This window comes from Melopsittacus undulatus, chromosome 3, assembly GCF_012275295.1.
Source record: "Melopsittacus undulatus isolate bMelUnd1 chromosome 3, bMelUnd1.mat.Z, whole genome shotgun sequence".
Taxonomy (NCBI): Eukaryota; Metazoa; Chordata; class Aves; order Psittaciformes; family Psittaculidae; genus Melopsittacus; species Melopsittacus undulatus.
This window is the reverse complement of record NC_047529.1, coordinates 113,817,354-113,841,370: the sequence shown is the minus strand read 5'-3', so window position 1 is coordinate 113,841,370 and position 24,017 is coordinate 113,817,354. Positions and strand designations below refer to the sequence as shown.

At 40.5% G+C, this 24,017-nt stretch overlaps 1 protein-coding gene across 1 annotated transcript in view; it reads right to left on the bottom strand.

Moving 5' to 3' along the window:
• Nucleotides 1-928: 928 nt before the first annotated feature.
• EPAS1 (endothelial PAS domain protein 1) overlaps nt 929-24,017 on the bottom strand; it is a 74,045-nt gene continuing 50,956 nt past the window's right edge. Inside the window, exons 5-16 of the mRNA XM_034060448.1 lie at nt 23,647-23,765; nt 23,337-23,539; nt 15,102-15,208; nt 10,145-10,292; nt 9,208-9,416; nt 8,693-8,880; nt 7,731-7,841; nt 5,604-6,088; nt 4,683-4,806; nt 4,477-4,594; nt 3,878-4,057; nt 929-3,169 (exon numbers count right to left, since the gene is read on the bottom strand). Of these exons, the coding sequence (XP_033916339.1) occupies nt 3,018-3,169; nt 3,878-4,057; nt 4,477-4,594; nt 4,683-4,806; nt 5,604-6,088; nt 7,731-7,841; nt 8,693-8,880; nt 9,208-9,416; nt 10,145-10,292; nt 15,102-15,208; nt 23,337-23,539; nt 23,647-23,765 (2,144 nt within the window). The 3' untranslated portion in view covers nt 929-3,017. The remainder of the gene's footprint in view (nt 3,170-3,877; nt 4,058-4,476; nt 4,595-4,682; nt 4,807-5,603; nt 6,089-7,730; nt 7,842-8,692; nt 8,881-9,207; nt 9,417-10,144; nt 10,293-15,101; nt 15,209-23,336; nt 23,540-23,646; nt 23,766-24,017) is intronic.

Sequence of the window (24,017 nt, the reverse complement as noted above, 5' to 3'; positions counted from 1 at the left end):
GAAGAAGAAGAAGAAGAAGAAGAAGAAGAAGAAGAAGAAGAAGAAGAAGAAGAAGAAGAAGAAGAAGAAGAAGAAGAAGAAGAAGAAGAAGAAGAAGAAGAAGAAGAAGAAGAAGAAGAAGAAGAAGAAGAAGAAGAAGAAGAAGAAGAAGAAGAAGAAGAAGAAGAAGAAGAAGAAGAAGAAGAAGAAGAAGAAGAAGAAGAAGAAGAAGAAGAAGAAGAAGAAGAAGAAGAAGAAGAAGAAGAAGAAGAAGAAGAAGAAGAAGAAGAAGAAGAAGAAGAAGAAGAAGAAGAAGAAGAAGAAGAAGAAGAAGAAGAAGAAGAAGAAGAAGAAGAAGAAGAAAAGAAGAAGAAGAAGAAGAAGAAGAAGAAGAAGAAGAAGAAGAAGAAGAACAAGAAGAAGAAGAAGAAGAAGAAGAAGAAGAAGAAGAAGAAGAACAAGAAGAAGAAGAAGAAGAAGAAGAAGAAGAAGAACAAGAAGAAGAAGAACAAGAAGAAGAAGAACAAGAAGAAGAAGAACAAGAAGAAGAAGAAGAAGAACAAGAAGAAGAAGAAGAAGAAGAAGAAGAAGAAGAAGAAGAAGAAGAAGAAGAAGAACAAGAAGAAGAAGAACAAGAAGAAGAAGAAGAAGAAGAAGAAGAACAAGAAGAAGAAGAACAAGAAGAAGAAGAACAAGAAGAAGAACAAGAAGAACAAGAAGAACAAGAAGAACAAGAAGAACAAGAAGAACAAGAAGAACAAGAAGAAGAAAGAAGGTGTCCCGACGTGTTTGTCCGCCTAGAATGCAAACAGTGTAGTTAGTGAGATCGCAGGGATGCAGTTCAGAAGGGTGACCTGCAGAGCATTTATTCTCCATTTGAGGAAAGCTGTGTAAACTCTTCAAAAATGGGTTTCTTTTGCTCATTCTGCAAAGATCAATGCAAACCTTCATTTTCTATAAATAATTTAATAAATACTTTTGTTTTACAATGATACAACAGGTAACAAATTCATAGCAAACGAGTCATCACAAAGAATTTAGGATCAGTATACTTTAATAAGGTATCAGTGTCAAAATACATTTCCTTATCAAGTTAAAGTTCCCATACAGTTATAATATTGTCAATAAGAATTCAGCAATATAGAGATTATGAAATAATTATGATAAAAAGTATGATTAATATTAAGACATGGAATATTTTTTTCAGAGTGTTTTAGTAAACTGTTAGGGTATAACATTTTTAATGCTGAAACTACACAAATAAGAAACAGAAGAGGAGGATTCAAGTGTCTTTAATCCTCGAAGCATTAAGTCTGCTACAACTTTGTCAAAGCTGGCTTGCCAATTACAATCAGGTTTTAAATCCTACAATATATTCTTCCACATGGTAATAACATCACTTTAGGAGCAGATTATTTTTGGTAATAAACTCTCAAAACATTGCCTACAATAAGGACTATCAGATTTCTTTACATTAGGTACCAATAGCAAAAGACTTTAAGCTTTTCTAAGTATGTGTGGTTAAGACTTGGTGAACTCTGAAGTGCTCTATGAACCCAAGGCTCCCTCTCTGCAAGTGTCAGTGCATGATATAAAGCAATTTCATAAACCAGGCTTCAGAAGTCTCAAAAGAATATATATCTTTGTTCTATGGTTCTAGGCCAGATTTCTACCTTTTGTACATTGACGCTGCTCCATTTTCTTCTATGAAGCTACAAAGATTTATACCAGTGGAGGAAACAAGATGGTATATGCCAACATAAATCTAGGTCTGTATGCATTTTAAAGTCAGAACTGCAAAATTCCATTGAATGCATTAAAAGCCATTTTTAAATACATGCATAACAACAACTGGTACTTAGAAAAGAGCTCAGAAATGTCTGGCTACCTTTTAATGATATTTCAACTACTGATTAATGTAAGGCAAGTGAAAATGATACAAACCTGCCTGCCAGCTATTCATCTCACTATACAATCCTTAATTCTTTTTGTCTATCTATAACTGAGTTAGCCTAATAGCCTGGGAAATATTACTTAATTTTAATGATTGGATGCTGCAATTATATTGCTAGCTAGCATATTAGATGGTAGAAGTGTAACATTAATCAGAGGTGTTAGTACTGGCTGCCGGTCATATTCCCAAAATATCAACTACGCCAAATACTACTAGTTTTATCGGAAACAGCTCTTAAAATATCCTAGATATAGCAAAAGTACCAAGAGATGATCAATAACTGACCCAGAGAGACATTAAAAAGAAAAGGAAACAACACAGAACAAAGCAGAAAACCCCCAAAAAATGAAATCACAGGTCTAAATCCTCCACTGGGGTAAATCTGTAGGACGCCCTTGACTGTAGAGCAAAGCCAGGTTAAGGCAGCTGAGAATGTGGCTTGCTTCAGAGGAAAAAAAACCTTACAACGTGCAACTTTCACAGATACCCACAAACATTGCAGTTCACCATTCACATTTCTTTCAACAAAAAGTATAAAAATGAAAGGAAGGGGGAGAAGGAGGAAGGATGGGATTTTTCCTTAGTATGCTTTTCCAAAAGTTATTAAAGTTACAATACAATAAATGCTGGAAAACAGAAAGACTCCAATTTGGCAGATCAACAAAAAGCTGCGGTCGGAGATCAAATTGGTTTGGTTCATCTTTGGCAATAAAAAGGAATCTTTGCACTGCTGCAGCCAAAGTACATCGCGGGATGAGGCATTGACACCACAGCTTTTTATTAGCGTGAAATTTGCAGGAAATTTCAGCATATAAATTACAGGTAATGAGACGAGGGGAAGGTAATCAAACTCTCTAAACAGCACTTGAATTGCAATAGAGAAAATACAGTAGATGTATTTCTTGGATATGAATAATAAAGTGAGTAACTTCAAAAGGCCACTATTTGGTAACGTGGATAGGTTCAATACCTAAGAAAAATCCTGTAAAAGTGTATTTGCATTAGAAATTGTCTACTTGCAAAAATATATTTAAAAACTGAAGCTGTTTTGAACAGTATAGGCCACGGAATATTGCGGGATCGCTCAGGTTGCCTGGTCCAGCGCTCTGAGCAGTTCACTGCCCTGCAGAAGCGTCGAGCTGCCCAAAACAGGGACGTTCACCTCACAGTCATACCTTGTCAACTCAGGCAACAAGTAGGGTTCGAAAGAAGGCCCCAGCAGACGACTGGTCATACCTGGAAGAGATTAGAGTGTGGTGCTGAGAACAGAGAGAACTTGGTTCTTCTCATCCTTCTTCTGCTTATACCGGTTCTTATTTCACTTCGTTTATATATCAATATGCCTCGAACCACCAGCACTTACATGTTTCAGAGCAAACCCATGCATGGCTATGCCTTAAACTGTTGCAAGCATGTCACACAGACACGTGCAGGTTTTCACTTCTACCCTCAATTTACATGGTTCTGGGAAAAATTATATTGGTGCAGATGAAGTAAAGACAGTTTATAAATTGACACTCACTGACCTTATATATTAAAAGGGACATATATGTCCCCTTGAACTACTTATTTTAACTTTTGTAAGGCTGTCAAGACTGTAATCTATAAAACTTCTGTATCAATGCTGCAGTGAAGTTGTTTAGTACAGTTTAATTAATTGTATCACAAGATAAGAGCATGGATGGAGGATGACTCAACCCTGAGGGTAAAAAGTTAAGTTTAACTGAAATGAAGCACAAAAATGTCTTTTCCTCATATATTACAAATGTAATCATTAAAGATTCACACTTAAGAACAGAACTATTTTCTCTTGCTATGTAACAATGCGTATTTGGTGCTCGGTTTATCAGCCTCCTCCGTAATTCTTTAAGTGTATTTTTCCATGAAATCAGCATTGGAACCAAGTACTAACATTTTCCAACTTCTGTATTTGACAGCTCTTACCTGACACTTTATGAGCTGGCTGGACAGCATAGTCCTGACAATGGGAACTGTAAAACGGAGGGGGAAATGCTCCCGCTTTCAAATTCTCGCCAGGACTGCCACAGGTTGGTTGCTGCTGTTGCTGCTGCTGTAGTTGATTCATTGGTTGGCTCAGGCCCCTCGAATTACAGACAAATTCATCTGATTTACACAATAGGGGGGAAAGAAAAAAGTTAGGCCAGTGTAATAATTAATAGATAATATCAATTCACAGCAAAGTGATCCTTGCTGTGATGGTCACACAGTGTGGGCATACCTACAGCTTCTCACAAAGGAAGTCCACAAACAGCACTAGCTGTACAATAGCATAATAGAGCTACTATACGAGATACGCATGCGTAAAGAAACGCAATGTCGTATAGAGAAAGTATCAATTTTAGCTCTGAGATGTCTGCATCTCCAATCAGCATGAAGCCAGCTCATCTCCATTAAGCAAATCTCTGTTACATCTGAAGCAATGATATGAACATACATGAAACCATCTACCTGGTATTTATCAAATGTACCTTAAGTTATTAAACTCTAGTGATACATTGCAAAACCTCTTTCTTTTGTCTTACCGGTAAGAACACTTGTGCTGAGAGATTTCTTTTCTGTAACCAAGGAACAGTTTTCCCCCTTCAGAAATTTCATTCTCTTCCACATTAGGTGAGATGAATTGATGACAGATGGATCTCCCTAGAACATGAAGAAAAGCAAACCAAATAATCAACACCAGTGACTAAGGTGAGTCCAAAGCTTGTGAAGGAGATGTATTTCTTATTACCCCACTCAGCTGTTGTAACGCTTGTTCTTCGTAATCCAGTTGCCGCTTCAATTTCAGACTGTTAGCCAGAGCAATTCTTGCGGGGTTTACATCTATGCCTTGTTGCCCAAAAGCATCCAAAGGCCTGTGGAGAAAAGATCTCTGGGTGAGTGAGCAAGGGAGGCAAATCTGTACTATCTTGTTCCCTTCTAGAAATTCTTTCCTTTAAAGACATTTAAGGTGCTTTTTGACACATCCCAGAATGCAAACTAGGCAAATTGCACAGCTTCACGTTTTAAAATGATGACTGCCATTTCACGTACTTCCTGCCTCTTTCCACACTGAGGACCCAAGAGCTACAGAGAAACCACCAGCTATCATAGGAAGCTTCTGGAAGACTGTGGCCTCTGATCTACATCTCATCTTGTTCACTTTCTTATGCAGGTGAACAGTACAAGGTAAGGAAGGGCTGTAGAAAAAAAAGCCTGTCATTTTAAATCTTAGTTGGAGCATTTCCATAAACAAACACTAAGTGTACCATCATCTCTCCTCTATTTTGGCAAAAAAAATTAGGCAAGGTAAGAAAGTACGCATGAGTTGCAGAGCTTGCTGCTGGACTAGTAAAGCGTTTTCAGTACCTCTCTTAAAATGCATAAAGTGAAGGAAGTTGTGCAAAACTACCGGGGTAATGCTCGCTTGCCCAGCAGAAAGTTCATCTGTATGTCCTTACAGGCAATGAAAGCCTGCTTCTGCTTCCACCAGACTGACTGCTACTGGGAGAGCACCACACTAACCTCCCCTGATGCACAGTCTGATGCCTAGCAAAACAACTATTCCAGCTGAGCTGAGAAAAAGAATTATTCAAGATTATGATCCCTCTCATTTCCCCCCCCAAAACAACACCTTTTCTTAGTAAAATAGATATACCACAGAAATTCATACCTTTTTTTATATATGGGCATATTCGGAGAAGGTATTGGTGGTCCTGAGGGGGAACTTGATAGGGATCCTGAGTATTTATCCATGAGTCTCCATTTAGAAGGGATGTATTCTAATGGAGGATCAGGTGGCCATTGTGTGTTTGGTCTTCCTCCCATCGAAGACAAGGGAGTGCTGGCTTGGTCATGGTACGGTGGCAGCGAGGACCTGCTCATATTGTTGAAGAACATTGATGACAGGGACCCACGACCAGGACTCACTTTTTTATTTGATAGCTGTGGACAGTATTTCTCTGGGAGAAACTGATTCTGTGAAGCAGAAGCGAGGGGTTGGAAGATGGTACTCATGCTACTTAGACTCTGCTGGGTATTTTGTGCACTTTCAGAAAGAGGACGGTCTTCTTGGCAGATTGGGCTGAGCTGGAAATCTTCTCCATCCATAGGAATGTAAGGAGCCAAGGTTTCAAGGTCCAGTTCATTGAAGTCAGTCTGCATAAAAATAAAGTTCACAGAAGTTTATAATAGCTGTGGCAGGTAGTGGGGTGAGGAATACACGTAGATGTGAAGCAGAAAAAACAGTGCCAAATTTACCCATATGAACCTGTCCAACTCCTCCTTGAACATGTCTTAAATCTATGACTAGTATATGTGCTCATCATGGCATCAGTAGCAAGGACAACAACCTGAAGAAGAAACCCCTCCCGGCTAGGCAGTATTTGCTAAAGCATCTTGCATGCAAGCCTGCGACACCAGTGGGATCTGAAGTAGATCTTGTGTTTTGGTATGTATTGAACAATTTGTCTGCCTAGACTCTACAACGTGTGATGTGCAGTTCAACCTCAGGCTTTTTCATGATAAAATAGAAAACAGCTTCCTCATAACCCAGCTACAGGAAAAAATGCATCTAAAAATGCAAATGTTTTTAAAAAGCTTAGTCGGAAAGTGCCATTGCACTTAAATCTGTGTATTTTTCCCCCTGGAGAGCTAGTCATATTTAAATGCATTCCTCTTGGCCTTTGAACAGAGCTGAACAGAGAGGGAACTCAGTGTTGGCTCACCAGTCAGCTCACAACAGGTGTATGTTTTAATGCTCATTTTTCCCACCAAAGCTGTCCATGAGGTAGGACACACGTGAGCCAGCAGATGCTGAACCTGACAAAACTGAAGTTTGCAAGGTCAAGTCTTGAGCTCAGTTAAATCATGATCCACATTTCCCCCCCCTCTGTCCACTCTTTCTATTACTGAAACAGCTTTCATTGCTGTTTATGTCCAGACTTAGATGAAACTTTGTCAGGACATGGACTGCAGCCTACCTAAGTCTGGCAATTGCACTGACAAATGGAGGCACCTCATTCGGGCCCCAGCACCCCAAACTTTCCATAGGATCAATAGAAAGAGAAGAGTATAAGGTCTGAGCTGCCAGCCAGTTTGCTTATAAACAAAGTATAAGCTCTTAACAAAGGCATTTCAATTAAGTATCTAAAGTTAGATGGGCCAAATCAGGCCTACACCTTTCATTCAATAGCTCACACTTGATGCAATGTTATAATAGCGGATTGATTCATTTGTAGAGGGAATTTCCACACTTACACCCTGATTAGAACACAGGAGATGAAGACCATACCTTGCTTTACATACTCTGAAATCTTCCAAGAGGTGAAACAAGCACAATATATCCAAAATGCCAGTTTGCATGTTGTAGTTAAAGCAGATACGTGCTAGGGAGGGACATTCCTTTCTCATTTTAACGTTTTGCAAGAATTTGTTTATTTATATTTTGCTCTAGAAAGGATGTTTACTTGGTACCCTCGCCATTAGGCTAGGTTAAAAGAAATCCTTGCTGCTCGTTTTCCTTATCCAGTCTACAGATGCTTCCAGATTCTCAGGAGGAAAAACAAAATAGCAGAGAGCTTTATCAGTGCCACCACAGTGACAGCCTAAACCACTTGCTTCAGAGTTAGGGACAGGAATTTATACCCCAGCTTTTGAAAGTGAATGGATTTTAGTGTTGTTCATCAAAGCTTCGATGTATATGTGCAAATGCAGTTAGCATGTAATATCACTGTATCTGTACCACCTACTAGCAGAGGACTGATCTTTATGGCTGCTGGAAGAGACATTAACACCTTACCTGGGAGGTGCACTGGCTTTTCGATTCTGTGTCCATGGCAAAAAGTTTTTCAATCACTTCAATCTTTAGATCTTCATCCACAGAACTGTAATAATCTCCTGGGCTGCTTGGCTGCACAGAGATAAGAATTTGCTATAAGCAGCAAGACAACCATAGTATTGGTTTAGCATCATGCTCTTTATACTGTGCTGTTCAGTAATGGATCTTCCCTATGAAAAGCAAATGGCCAGACTGTATACATAGTGCCCTCAGAACCTAAAACTGTCTGCTTCTGTCATATGCTTTTCTCCAACACAATTCTGGTTGCTACAAAACACAGGCACCCAATATAGGAACCTAGTTGTCTTCTTAGTTTAAATGATTTGGTTTGGTTTTGGCAACTCAGACCAGAAACATGAAATGTACGCTATTAAACACTTCTGCAAGCAGGGAGATGCTCAGCAACACCTCGACGCCTTTCTTATCATTGGACATCCTTTAGTAAAGGCCTGCTAAGAGCGGCTCCAGATCTCGGGGGCAGTGCCTTGAAAACATGTTCATTCTTTCAGTGGGGAACGCAATAGAGCTGCTCCCAAAAGCCTGAGCTGGGTAAGCTCTCTAAAGACTAAAGCTTCTAGTTAAACAGAAAGAGAAGGGGTCTGGGACAGTGATGCTGACAACAACATTATTTTACAATAGCTTTCTGTTCAAGGCTAACTCGTGAAAAGTAGCATGTTGTTGTATGTTACAGTAATTACTGAGGAACAGCTGAAAGAAAAAGAGGATTGCAATGTAAAGGCAGGATATAGTTCCCATCCTATGTTTTTGCTTCAGGTGCTTAAGATATACACAGTACAGGAAGGATATAGATCCTTGTTAATAAGCAATGAGACAGACCTGCTAAGATGAAAACATCATCCACATATACTGATGGGACTTATATACACAATATAACATGCATTTATTTCTATAGCTCCTCTTACCGTGGAACAGCTACTGTTACTGCTTGCACTTGGAGTACTGTTGCCAGGGGCAATCTGAGGCATTGTAAAGGATGGTATCGTCAGTGTTTCACCTTGAGCAGTGTGGCTTTTCACTTCCACTGGCCATGCTTTGTTTGGTGTCAATACAGCAGTGGGGAAGGCAGGCACTTCCTCAAACTTCTGTGTCCCTGGATGGAGTTTTAACAATATTAATGAATGCTTTTAGCTTGTCTGTGTTATGATATAATTGCGGCTATTCATTAAAAGTAAACACTGCTCCGAGTTGCCATGACAATAAGTTGGCATAGACTTAATGCGTGTTGTTTAGTCAGCAAGAAAGCCTGAATCTGCTCTCATTCACAGAAATTTTCCACTGGTGTGAGCATGTGGGCTCTTATAGACACTACTCCCAGTCTGTGCACACAGCAAACAGACCTTGTCATTATAAAGTTTCTATAAATGTAGGCTCACACATGGCTCTTTGTTCTACAAAAATTATTTATACAAATACTAACCAAAATCCAAGGAAATAATGGCATCGCCGGGTGTTGGTGCCAGCTGAGCCAGTTCCTCCGGTTCCTCCTTTAGCTTAGTAAACAAGAAGTCGCTCTTCTCTGTTGCGGGGATGCCGCTCTCGTAGGCGGTGTTCATCGTCAGCAGGTGAGGCTTGAAGAGCGATTCCGTTTGGTCCATGGAGAACACAACATCGTTCTTCTCAATTTCACTGGCAAGAAAATAGGTTTTAGGCATTTTGCACTCCAAATGTGAGTAACGTAGGCAGAACATGCTCCTAAAGCTGGGGCCCGTTACAAGCATTTTGGCCTCTCTGGGTGCCATGCCAGGCTCCCGGCAGGCGAGGCACAGTTCCAGCGTTGCTGAGAGCCACCCTCTCGGGTGATGCAGAGATTGCGGTCAGTAGTTCTGTGGGAATACTCGGGGCTTTGTTGCACTGCTTTTTAAAGGGGTGTAGCAGAGGCTATAATGACCCAGGCTGCCGCTCAAAGTATTTCCTATTTTGGCCCCATCTAGGACCAAAAATACTTGAGTTTGGCAAAAGAGGCACAACTTCCGACTGGTCCTGATTTTTGAGGTGGTAAACAGTTTCTCCTAGGAATATAAGATGTATTTACTACTTAATTTTCTCTCTCTGGCATTAGAAACCAGAACACACTAGCAGTTCTGTTACACAACACAATCTTCAGCCCAGGCTTTATACTTTCATACTAGCACAGCAAGAGAAGGTCTGTGGCGTATTTCAGCAGCGTGCATGACAACAGACATGCCACATTTTTCATTGATGTCTAACATCAGTAAACAAGACTGAGCCAATGTGGCTAAACTGATTTCAGAATAACAACACTGAATAAACAGACCCTTCAAAAGTTCTCCTGATCATTGCAGTTCTTCCTGCACGTGATTCCATACGTGGTTTTTCGGGCCCGTACAGCTTACCTCAGCACATAGTTGACACAGACGATACACTGAGGCTGTAGGTTGCGCGTGTTGTAAATCACTGTTCCTTGAGTCTCCAGCCATACGTATCCACCGTGCTTGGCAAGCATACGGTACTGGCCTGTCACTACTTGACCTTTTGTACACACTGAGAAAAGGAAGCATAGAGATATAAATAACTCAGCAGGGCAGGAACATATGATAAGTAACACGTCTTTTAAATAAACCCGCTTCTGAGTTTCAATTGGTGCAGTTTTGCATATCACATTTGTCATCAAGGATGCTTAACTTTGGGAAAATTCAGCCATCTTGAGTATCAAAGGGGCTGTTCATGTGCGGTTTCCACTCAAAGTTGGGAGTTTGAGTTCTGCCATTTGAATTCCTGAGATAGCCTGAGTCTTGAGAGCAGAGGGTGGGATTTAAAACATCTAAGATAGGATCCCAACTGCCCCCCAGAATAATGCCTGCTGATTGCATGTTTCCTGAGAGTCCCTGTTCTAGAAGTAAGTGCATGCACCTTAATTTGGGCTCCCAAGTTGATCTGTAAGAAGGCAAATTTATTCAGGCAATTATTTAGGTGCTGGATAAGCCCAAGAGTCAGAATGATTTAAAAGCTACACTCAAAAATTAAAGTCTTATGTTGTAAATCTATATTTTATATAAATATATAAAACTATATTATATACAAATCAATACTTTATATAAATATAGATATAAATATAAATATTTTATAATTATATTTAATAACTATATAAATTTATATTTTATAGAAATAAAGGTAATAATCTACATTTTATATACATTTATGTCTCTTTTTAATGGTTTCTTTAACTTGAAATGTTTTTTTCAACTATTTTGTAATATTTGAAGACACTGAGCTTCCTGTCCGGAGCTTTGGAATTCTGAGATGGGAAGTTTTATGATGTCCTGACTGTGACAATGCGTCACTTGGGGAAAAATACTGTTGATCAATGGCAATATCATCAGGGTTGGAATACGCAAGCAGTACTCATACTAAGAAGAATTTGTATTTGTGAGCAGAGGTAGGTATATTGAGTAGCAAAAGTGGGAACTGGCTCAACTAAACCTTTGACCACATTGGCAATCTTTCCTTTTAAACAGGTTTTACACCATCAAACTAACACCCTAAAAATCATGTGGTTTGACTCGGTAGGGCTGGAATCTCAATTCTGCAGTCTTTATACAGAAAAGCTTCCTGTCAATGTGGCCTTAAAAAGAAACTACTTATTGTCAGTCTCCCCTGCATTGCCACCGTATAAATGTACAAATCCAGGCCCCTGAAATCCAACTGTTTTGCAGATAATTGTTGCTGTGTTTATCCTTCTATCTCTGAGTCTGTTTTCTTCCTAAGAGTATTTAATCAACCTTTATTTAATTTATTTAGACAAAGTAGAACATTACTTTTATTGATTAAATACTTCTGGTGGAACAAAATCAAAAGGCTTTCATTTCAGAGTGTTTTAGTGACTGGACTGTTCTGCTCTGTTTGTGAAACATAATTACACTGCTTCCTAATCGTCAGCTCATCAATAAGAGTCACAGTGTAGGCGCCTGTTACATTACAAAGAAGCTTTTTACTGCTTTAATCTTTTTTATTATTGTTATCCAAAGCATGTCATGTTCTGATATAATAAAGTACAGCAGAATCTCTCTGTGGGGTAATCTCGTAAATTAACAAAGTCAGCAGTTACGAGCATGTTAGTATCAATGCTGCATTTAAGGTTCTGCCTTCAGAGTGAACTTCTCACTCTTCTCTCTTGGTTGTTTTTAATCATACGTTGTCTGTATCTTTACGGAACTAGTAACATCTCAATGAAATAGGCTCCAATTATATCCCTTATCTCTGGGTGGAAAAGGGGGAAAGGCAGTGATGAATCCAATGGAAAACAAAACATGTTTTCCAATTGCCAAGACACCTGTGAAATATGATTCACATAGAAGGCTTGGCGAGCTTCTGCTAAGTGCTACCAAGTGGCAGGTCCAGATGGTGACATTCAGCTTGCCACTGAAGTTAACAGCAAAATGCCCCTTGGCTTTAATGGCAACAAGACCACTCTTAAAAGGAGGTGATTATAGATTATTAATTCCTGAATTGGAAAGTATAGCTCTACAGTCAATCTTTTGTGTATATTTATGTAACAAGACATTTTCATCTTGCTTGCATAATGTGCAAAATATTGGGTATGATAAATAAATACTGCCGAATGCACTCTATAGTCTTCCCATTTGATAGTGACTAATTAAGACTCTTATACTCTATATGCAACTATACTTGAGCCAAGAACACAGACTTTATTGTTGTTTGCTTGCTTGAATGTGAGGTTACTTCACCTCATATAATAAATATGATAATATAATAAATATATAATTTTCCCATAACAAATATATAATAAATATAATTAATAAATATAATAAAAATAAACTACCCTGAATTGTAATAAAGTTGCAATAAGCATGATTTATCACTAAATTAGAAGGAAGGAAAGGGAAGGTGTTCTGCTTCTAACCAAGAGACTCATTTGAGGTATTTCTCCTTCCCTCTCTTCAAACTTTACTCTCCTCCCTCTCTTTCCTGTGCACCTTTACAACACTAACTGGTTGGCACTGTCAGAGTTGCTGACTGTGTTACTGAATGAATAGATACCCTATACATAGCATATTCTAATTATTTCTAATAAAAATTATTGCTTAATAAATACAAGTATGCTGAACATGAACTTCGAGGGGGATATTTCCACGTATAAGTGGCCATGGTTAGGAAGAACTAAAGTTCTGTATAGCTACATGCTAGGAAGCACTAGGAAGCTCTCTATAGTTATATACCTGCTCGGTTACCCTGGTTACAAGGTCTCAACAGCACACATTACAAAATCTAGGGAATTCTTATTTGGAGGACTTAAGTGTGCTTTCTCAAGTCACAGCTTGCTGTCACTTTGCCTTTGTGGTTGTTCTCCGAGTTGGTAAGAAGCCTGAGTGTCCCAGAAGACATGGAAAGTATTTATCTTAGAACCAAAGGGGTCAAATTTGCTGGCTCTTGTTGGCAACAGCATTTATCACAGCACAGACTTTGGTCCTGTGCTTCCAACATTAAAGACTCTGCGCTATCATAAACACTATGGCACAGTTTGATCCTAAATATTTATAACCTGTGCAGATCACAGTGCCTTAATCACTTCTGCTGGTATACCTTGCCCCTTTATACTTTCTCTTGCTTTCATTCTGATTCTCAATCAATCCTCATGCCCAACAGCAAAACCTTGTAGGACATGGCTGCTCTTCACTGTAAGCACAAATGGCATATAGACATATGCTTTGCACTATATGAGGTGAATTAAATGGCTAGAGTGAGGAGCAACCTCAGTCAGCTCCTGGTCAAGATGGACAAGTCAGCTCAGCGGTCCCACTTCATTAACTAGATAGGGATAACCATGAAGGTTACCAAAGAGATTGCCAGCTCTCATTTCACACCTTCCCTGGCATTGTCCCATTCCTAGAAATGCAACTCAACAAGTCAAAAGCAACAGTGTAGCACACCCCCTTTATTTCTCAGGATGACTCTAGATAGCACAGCATAGGATACAGACATCCCGTCTATGAACATCACTAATTCCTTTTCACTGTTAAGAACACACACTACCTAAGAAACCATTTTAACAAACACATTCCCAGACAACTCTCTGCAAGTATGGTTTGATTCCTTTTTTCTTTTAGGCAGCTCTGGAAACAGGATGATTCATACCAACACTGTTTCACAGCACACAACTTTAATCACTGCCAAACGCTCTTTCAAGCAACGTTTCAACTCAACATTGTCCTGAATCCTTGCCATTGGACTTAACGCATATCCCCTTTCCCCCTAAAGGTCAGACAGTTCTTCTTTGCTACCACTTTTTTCTGGGAAATAGACTTACAGAAAGTATTTCTCTATTTGGAGGATAATTCCCTATAGACGTGACCTAAAGTTATGGCTTTTTCCTGAGGCCAGGGATCTTGATCATAGTAACTACATGATGAGGATTCTTTAGCATGTGGACTCCAATCTAGGAGCTTTGCTTTGTTTTTTATCAAAAAGCAGCAGCAGACAATTTAGTGATCTGTTGCTGGGAACTCTCCCATACAGTAGCTACTTAATGGATGAAACAGCCAGGGGTGGGAATATCATTTGTGCATTAACACACCGTGTTGTCTCCAGCCATAGCACCAACACTAAGGACAGACACTGAAAACTTGACTAATTCAGAGAACTCTTCTGTGAGCAAGAGACACTGTGTAGTCTGCTGAAAAGAGGGAGCAGAACTTGGATCCGATTTCTGCTACCAGAATAATTCAGGTAAACCCATCACTAACCATCATTAAAACCAGCTAAACCTGGCAGTTCCCATAGGCATAAGAATAACAAGCAGCAGCTGTTCCTGGCAGTATATATTATTTGTATAATAAATATCCCTTTTACAGAGTCTCCCTGCACATCTGTTTTGGGTGGGCAGGACAGTTGTTATTTGGTAGCAGAAGACAGGCATTCAAAATTACACTGCAAAAAGTCCTTCCTATTACCCTTTACAGCTGCTCTTTCCTGCTGAGCACAACAGCACACTAGAAGGATAATACCACCAGTAAATAGCCTTCTCACCAATCCAGTATGGCCTAACTCAGCTTTTTCAGATATTCAGCTGATCCTTGTATTATCCTTCAGAGAGACAACCATTCTCCTTTCTACCATCAAAGTTTAAACCAGGGCAAAAATCAGGCCCTTTGGAAAGATCAGCAGCAGGTTTCAGCAAGACAAGCGCAGTGACCTGTAAGTGTTGTTACCAAGTGTAAATACTGTTCTCGGAGAGTATCTGCACACAGGGTACATTTGTATCTCCAACTGCTTATTGAGGTACCTGCAAGCTGTGCTTTACGTGCAAACTACAAAGACAAGTATGCAACTTACAGTTCTGGTGACTTTTGGTCATACTCTCCGAGTCCAAGGCATGGTAGAACTCATATGCCGAACGGCCCAGCAGCTCCTCTGGGTGGTATCCAATTAACTCTGTTATTCTTTGTTAAAAGAAAAGAAGCAACAAAACAGACTTTAAAATTCAGGTCAGCTTAGCCCTATGCTAACACATACAGGGCAACCATCAGCTCCAGCCCTTAGCCTAACAGAGTTAAAACAGACCTTACAGAAAGTCTGTGCTGGAGAACCCTCACTGACAAAGTCCTCACAGTGGTTGGCACCATCAGGTTTCAAAGTATGTGTACAGTTAAAAAACATACATCAAAGGGTTAAATCACTACTTTGGGTATTGCATTTAATAAAATAAAAATGGAAGGTGAGGAAATTAAGGGCAGTTAAAAGTATAAAAAAACCCCAACAAATCAGCTCTTCTACTTAGTGTTTCTCAATTATACGAGAACTTCAGCACATGGATTAGGTTACTTGGGTGACTAATCCACAAACTGAGTAGGATTTTACACAAAGAAAGCTATGATTTCAAAGCACTGTTTTCCAGAGCCTTTCTGAGTACTCGGGCAAGGTAGAATTTCTCATAAGTTCCTGAATAAATGAAAATAGGTCGTCAAACTGCAGATGATTTCCTCTAATGAGGGGTGGAGGAAAAAGGTTCTTTTTTCCTAAATCCAATTTGAAAAACCATCACACACAACTTCACAGGAAACACAGTGAAAAACAAATTAAATTCAAAAGCAGAATGATACCTTTTTTTTCTGGGAAAAAAGGAAACATTACTGTTTTCCAAGTCAACAACCCTCTTGCATGCCTTTTCCTAGCTTCAAAAGTGCAACAACAACCCGTAAGGTAGCAAAGAGCAACAGCAGAAACAACTACAGACCGACTGGTAAGCTGTCACAAACCTTGGAAAGGCAGGAGGTTTGCAAGGAGCAGCTACGGCCTGCAGCACGTCACTGCCGTCAGTGGTGGTGCCCAAGTTTTATGCCTCGTAACTCCCTTGACAGGGATTATCTGCCACCACCACATTTGATCAGTGGCATTTTAAGAGACCATCCTCAGGCTTGTGTTGTACTCCCTGGAAGGACAGCCTTGGCCCAGCCCTCCAGACACAAGCATGCCTTTACAAGACAGACATGTAAATACTGTAAAGCAAACAGAGCAAGAACATGGCATTCATCTCCTGGATCACCCTCCAGCAAGGAAGACACAGAAGATGGAGCTATTTTGTGTACGGTTTGAACGCCAAGGCATTGAGTCAGCTTTTCCCTCGCCTCCACAGAACTGTATCGTTCGTACCCCTGGGACACCTTGGTTTTGTCACTCCAAAAACTACTGTCTTCATTTCCACAGAACAAACCTGGATTTATAATGGTTTAGCTGAGCAAAGCCTGTAGTTGGCTTTACCAGGCTCCCCCCGAAGACTTACTCTCCTGTTCATATTTACAGTTTCATTTCTGCTTACAGTTAGCCTAACAAAGGGGAAATCGCAGAATCAGGTTTCAAAGAGCTGCTTTTTGGACTCTCCTTCACTGACCAGCAACTTTAAAATGCATCCCAGCCAAATCTGCAGCTTTTCTCTGAAACCACAATGGCTTTTTCTGTTTTAATAAAAGCAGTAACTCTCATAATGAGTTGGTCATCAGAGCTGAACCACAAGGAGAAAAAGAACCAAATACAAAAGAAGCCCTAATAAAAGTAAGGCTCCTAAAATACAGTTTCTGCTTGCCTTCACACAGTCAGCTGGGACACACTGGGATAAGTAGCCTGAGGCTTTTGCCAGAACCAGTGTAAATATAAAGTACTTAAAAAACAGAAACTATGGCCTTTGGTTATATAATGGCATAGTATAATAAAACCATCCCGGTTAGTTTGGAAATCATAAGGGGAAGGCTTTTAAAATTCAGGAAGTCGAGGATTTACTCTTAATCCAGTCATTTGGAACTGAGAACCAAGTGAGGGTTGAGCAAGGAGAAGGAAAAGGAAATAAAAGATAATGGAAAAAAAGCAGCATCATGTACCCAGCAGCATCAATGCAAATCCAAAACCACATTACAGCCTTCAAGGGTATCAACGGCGTAACTGAGATAGCAAGCAACAAATAAGCATTATGGCAGGCTGAAGGACTCTTCACTCTTACCATATAGGAACTGCAATCTCTATGCAAAACTGTCTATTCCAGCCCTGTAATTCCTCTCTGAAATTGCTTTTTCCTGCTCATAACAGGTACCCTCACTATAACTCTTTTTCTTATTCCATGGCACAGCACCACTTGTGGTGCGATCCAGCTGTGCCAATGTAACAATCTTGGATGAACATAGCAAGTGGCGAGTTGACATCTTTTTAATACAACCTACTAAAAAGTACATAGAAAGATAAAGATATCCAAGAATTACCCACAAACCCCACAACACTGAGCACGTTCTACTAGTGAAGAGCAGCTGCTTGAAAAAAACAAATAGCTAAACAGCTTCTGCACTCCGAGAAGCTCCATCTTGCAGGCTAAGGATATTGCAGGGCTGGAAACCAAGTTAGCCACTTCCATGCCACATTGCACACTAGGGATGAGGGGGCAGCTATCTCCATCTCCATCACCCCTGTCCTTGACAATCATGAGATGCTTGCGGAAGACTGACCACAGCTAAGAGCTTGAACAGCACCCAGAGGTGCCAAGATGCAGTGTGTGCTTCAGCAAAGGTCCCTGCACTGACCTCACCTGAGCATCGGTTTGAGGTTCATCAGTGAAGCGCACACTCCAAATTCAACATGCTTTCCACAGGAGCCTCTCAGCAATACAAAATGCTAAGTGAAAACACAGAGGGCTAAGTGCAAAGGAAAAAGCATCCTACAGAGCTATGAGGAGAAGCAATACATAACTAAAAGAGACACAGAAACACATATGCCCTGTGGGACCAAACAGTCATTTACAAAACTGAGACCAGAACACAAGACTTCTACTTTGCTTAGACACCAGACAGAAAATTGCTCTTTGTGCAAGCTGGGGAATGACAAAATTGGAAAACAAACTGTTTGGTGGTTTTGGATGGCACTCCCACTATGGTAAGCTTTGTGCTCCCCTTGCATTTGTAAAAGCTAATTAGAAGGATAATACCCACTTTTGTTGATGACAGGTGTCTGAGAGGCTGTTTGCTCTCTGTTAACCACTTGGTTCTGAAATACCTGTATTTGCAAATACCTTTGGGGGGAACTTAGTTTTGCCGGACTGGCACTTGAGCCTTCTGAGCTAAACTTGTCACCATGATGCACACCAAGGTCAAAACCCCAGAGAACACAGCAGGGGTGGGCAGTAGCCATCCACATTACCAGCAGATATGCCCCAGCTACTGTTACTTAAATGCTTTTTGAGATTACCTCAGTTTCTCTCAACATACCCATTTCTTGGGATGTGGAGTAAAGGCAGAGTTTGTGCTTAAGGTACACGATGGAGGAACGAGCGATCTGAATCCTATTTCTAGATTTGTACAACTTTGCTCCATCTTATCTCTTTGAGACATGGCAAAGTAAACAAAGCTCGCTGCTTTAAAGGCTACATCTCCTAACGAGACAAGCTATTTCAAGTATTTTTCCTTAAAATGGTGTTTTTCTGGCTCTTTATAGGAACACAAAGCTTTTTATTGTATACCATGTCTTGAGTTAAAATAGTATCATAAGAACCATCAGGACTGAGAAGTCAGGCTCTTTGTGAAAGACCACTGTCATGTTTACTGCTCATGAAAAAATAGCTGGGTGTATCCTCGTTGGGCTGCATGTGGACTGTGTGTGTGAGGGTGTGGATCTCTCAACAAAGTCTTTCTGTATTCAAACTGCTACCGAGTTATTGAAGTTAAACTGGTCTTGACGGGAACAAACAAACCAGGTTATACTTAAAGCAGAATGAGTTAAAAAAAAGGAGAAAGAAAAAGAAATCATAAAGCCCAACACAGCTACTGTGCTTGGGGTAAAGCCGTCCTGCCAAGTACCCATGTTTCCTCTTGGAAATATTCATGGCTCCTTCTATTATAACTCAGAGCAACAAAGAAAATGCAAAATCCTGGGACCCTAATGCACACTCCTTAGAGGGAGAGCTGGCCTGTCAGGTGTAGCTGCCCTGTTAGGTTAAAGTCTAGATGGGTACATGAAAAATGTCACCAGGACTCTGTCTTTCTTACTCATATGGTCCAGCTAAGTCTCATTATTACCAAAAGAAGTTGGTCATGTTTTGTTCTTAAACAGGACATAAACCAAAAGCCAGTTTTGTCAATACAGTTCTTTGGTTTCAGATATCCTCGCTTCACTGTTGTCTCCATACTGCATTTCTGCCCTGAGCAGGGATGGAGGGACAGGAGGTCCTTTCAGGTGCTTATTTGCATTCTCACCCGATTTAAATATATCCCCCAAATACAGGTCAAATGGCAAACTGACTTAAATCCTCACAGAAATTCTGAGGCCTGCATATTTCTGGTTTACAGGGACCTAACTCAGTCTCCTTTCAGTTGGTCACAGCCTGGATACCACATGTACACACTCGTATTAGGAGAAACCTGACTGGGACCAACAGTATTTGCATTGCATCTTTGCAAGGGATGGACCTTGCAGATTGTGTCCCTGGCCATGGCAGGGGGGTTGGAACTAGAGAATCTTCAGGTCCTTTCCAACCCCAACCATCGTATGATCTTTCTGCACCACCCTATTCTGAATCACCATACATCCTCCATCACTCCTTTTTCTGCTTCAACTCTTCCATTACAAAGTTCCACTCAAGAAAAAACAATAAAGAATATAACTAATTGGGCTTCTTGTAGCCAGGAACATACAATTCCCCAAAGCAAGTCATGCCTTCAAAGTAATGAGGAACATACGCTTCTCAGTGTGCCGGTGCCAGCGAGCTGGTATGTGACGCAGCCTCCGGAGCTGCCGCATGCACATCTTCCCCCATGCAGAAAACATTTGTTTCCTTATCCTTCCCTCACCTGATGCACACTACCCACAGCAACTGTGGGCAAAGAGCAATTCCTTCTCCTTTCCCCAGCCTCCCTAAGAGGTCACAGGGATGAAGGTGAAAAAACAGCATCACCTACAATGGCATCTTCCCCTCCCTGTTTTCAACACACTGGTCCCCTTCAAAACACCGCATATGGGTTTCTTTTGTTATGCATGAACCATGAAGGCCAAGACTTAATGTGCTGAAGTAGTTTTGGGGCTTTCTATCAAATTCAGATACGGTTTTCACTTTTGTTTTGTAGATTTTTCCACCACAGGACCATACAGCCACTGTTTCTGTCCACACATCGGCCCCATGATCCCATAGCATCAGCTATGTCACCAAGTTAACGAAGTTGCCTTCATACAAATACTTGCCTTTCTTTCTGACTAAAACACCCTCACTGGTGATCTTCCCTACCACAAAAGCATCATACAGCTAAACTAAACCCTCACTTGGATTACTGCATTGTACCACTGATCAGCATTTCTGTATTACAGCTACAATAATCCTGTAAACCACTCAGCCGGGATAAGTGGAGCAAGGGAACATTTTTAAACCACTCTCTAGCAATGGCCGAAGCAGGCATTTAACAGAGCAACATCTTTTTGTTGTTCATACCTCACAAACCGTTCTTTACAGGCTCATCACCTTGCAAAAGCTGTTTTAAGAATACAAACACATCCTACATAACCACTGGCAAGTCGTGGGCCCCCATATAGCAGTTATTTATGGAAGGCAAAATATATGGGGGTAATGTCTCACACATTTAAAATGAGGGATGCCAGACTTGCCTGCTCCATACTGAATCTGCTCTGTATGCTCCTGAGGAAAAGCTAAGGGAATCAAGGCACTTCATGCCAGCCAAGTAGCTTTTCTTATGAAGTGTTGAAAGGTAGCCAGCTTGTATTTTGCATCTTGCACTGTGACAGACTACTGAGCTTTCCTAAAGAGATGACAGATGGGATCCTCATTTTCCACAAGGATAAATTTCAGCTTCATGTAGAAGGGCAGCTCTCCTTTGTACCCAACTTCAGCTTCACATTGAGAGCGGGTGCAGCCATTAGTAAGACCTTGCATGGCTGCTATTCGTTAAGGTACTTCCTCAGAAATCCTAAAGGTTCTTTACCTGAATGCTTCAACAATAAGAACTTAATGCCCCTGGAAGCAGACCTGTCCATACCAGATGAACTGCAGAGGACACTCAGATTGCTGCAGAAACCCTGTAGTGAAGGCACACAGCCCCAAATGATATGGGCCCTGAACTGGAAAGACACAGCCCCTCATGGAGAGCCAAGCTGTGTCACAGCCCTGCCGTGTCGCTGCAGAAAGGCTAGAGTATGGTGAAAAGGGTTTAGGCATCTGACTGGCACATGCTGCTTTTCCTCAGCCTGGATTTACATTCCTGGCATAAACTGCTCCTTCAATGCAATCTGTCTAGCAGCACCGAGCTTGGTAATAACAGCTGAGTGTTTGCATTTTTATGTGTCTACTGATGTGTCGCATTTTGAGGAGAAATCAGCATCCCTCTGAGAGGGAAGCAAGAGCCTGGGGGATCTGCTGGGAAGAACCTGGAAGGTTTGTGAGGTCTCTTCCTTCTCTGGTCTGGTTGGCTGCTTACAGCTTTATCACAACCTCAATAAAACATGAACCAAGCATCCAACCAAGACTATTCAGTCAAAGATGTGCTGCTCTGTTGCCTGCTTTTAAAGAAGAATCTCTGAAATTCCCTTCAAGTTAAAGCCTCCAGAGGAAGCTGCTGTATATCTCTACCATGTGAAACATTTTCCCTGTAAATCAACTCCCACTATTTAAGCCAGGGCATAGTATGTCATTCTTTTTAAAATAAGCATGTGTATCTTTAATGGGATAGCATCAGTTCCTCTAATTCTCATTTATAATTGCTTATGCATGTGAATGCTGCCATACCACAAAATCCTCTAGCCTGCCATTGAATAGCCCTAATAATTCAGAGGTATATTAACTTTAATAATGACTTACTACCATACTGTTGCTTTCCTCTCCCCCAGCAGCAAATCCTATTTATATAGGATTTGCTTAATATAGTATCTATAATTAATAAATATTAGTAAATATTAGTATATATTAATATATACTATATGCTTATATAGGATTTGTGTTAACACTTTCACCCTAAAAGTATTAACAAGAAAAAAAGTCTGTTTTATTGCAGTTACATCAGAGGGCATTTCCAGTCACTTGTGGCTATATTCGCAAGAGGCCAGGAGGTCAGTCAAGCTTCACGCTTGTAATCTCACTTCCATCCACAGCTGCTAACACTGCTGGTTTATACACTGATAGCCAGTGCAATTGCTTCATCACACTCTTTGAAATCATAAATTTTGCTTAGCTCAAGTTTAAAACCCAGAACTTTGAAGAATGAAAACAACCAAGATCTCAATCCTGTGAGGTTTTGCGTAAGAAGCAGCGTACGTATCATCCCACTGATAACCCTACAGACCTCCGTGGTTGTGAGCAGCTCTAAAGTTCAGGAAATCAGTTTCATTAGATGGGAAACTTCGTACTAAATTCAGAAATGACCTCATAGACTTAAAAAAACCCCAAACAAACACCAAACCCACAAGTGGTACAGACACACAGCCCCATGCTTGATTCAAGATCTCCCTCCCCCCCTTCATTTTGCCACTAAATGGAGCAGATAGATAACCAACAAAGTTTGTTTGCTTTCATTGAGCAAGAGGCTCCAAGGCCGTTCCAGAGCTGCAGATGCTCTGGATGCCTTAGCAATCCTTAGATAATCTAGAGCATAAAGTACTTTCCAGCTAACCGATAACAGCATCCTGGCCCAAACCAACCATAAAACAGCTCTTGTATAAGGCATGTTGTTTCAGACATTCCCTAAAAAAGATAAGAACATAAATCCTGTGTATCCTTTCAGTTTGCTAAAACCCAAGAAACTAATGCTTATGGCTTTAAGTTGCATTGTCTTCTGCAAGTGAACTTGAATTCTTCATTCAGCATGAGGAGGAAATAAGCAGGAGTACCATTTTGCCTAAACTGAGATTTGAGATGGATTAAGTGACCCACTGAATAGCTGCCTTGGTAACAGACTGTACTTTCTCCTACTCTTTGCTTACCAGGTCCACGCAGGACACCATTTGGAAGGACTACTTATTTTCTTCAAAAAGATAGAAACACCTATGGAAAGCAAAAAAAAAAACACCTATGGAAAGCAAAAAGTCAGTGGGGTTTACCTGTCGTCACAGTAGGTGAATTTCATGTCCATGCTGTGGCGACTCAGGAAGGTCTTGCTGTCCAGGGGGATATCAATGTTTGAAGGATGCTGAATAGGCTCACACATTATTATAAGGCAGGTGAGAAGAGGCTCTTTATATCCACACAGAGTGTGAGGAGGGCAAGTATTATATACTTTAACTTGTCCAGTGCAGTGCAAAACCTGAAATAATGATTTTTGAATAAGAAACAAACTTACTAATGTTCTTTTTCCACATGACAAAATGTCTTTTCAAATCAAACCCACTTATTATGGCCCAAATATGGTACCTTCCATGTGGCAGACTTGAGGTTAACAGTTCTGCCTCTGTTGGTAACAGTGCATTTCATCCTCATGAAGAAGTCACGCTCAGTTGACATCTCTTTGCTTTTCTTCCCAAAGCCTGGACCTGGATAAGGAAAATAGCAAATAGGTTTTCTCAGCTTTGCTTCTTGATTTCTTCTATTCACAAGCACGAATGATTCAATAGAAAAACCAGACTAATTCTCAGATCATTTACGTACAGAGACCATCAAAGCTGCATGGACCATTGAAGAGCAGCTTGTAGAGCTCAGACCTAAAGCTTTAAGTGGAACTTCAGGACTTTGCGCATTTAAACCTACCTCTAAGCTTGCAGCACATAAATCTTTGCAAAGCATTA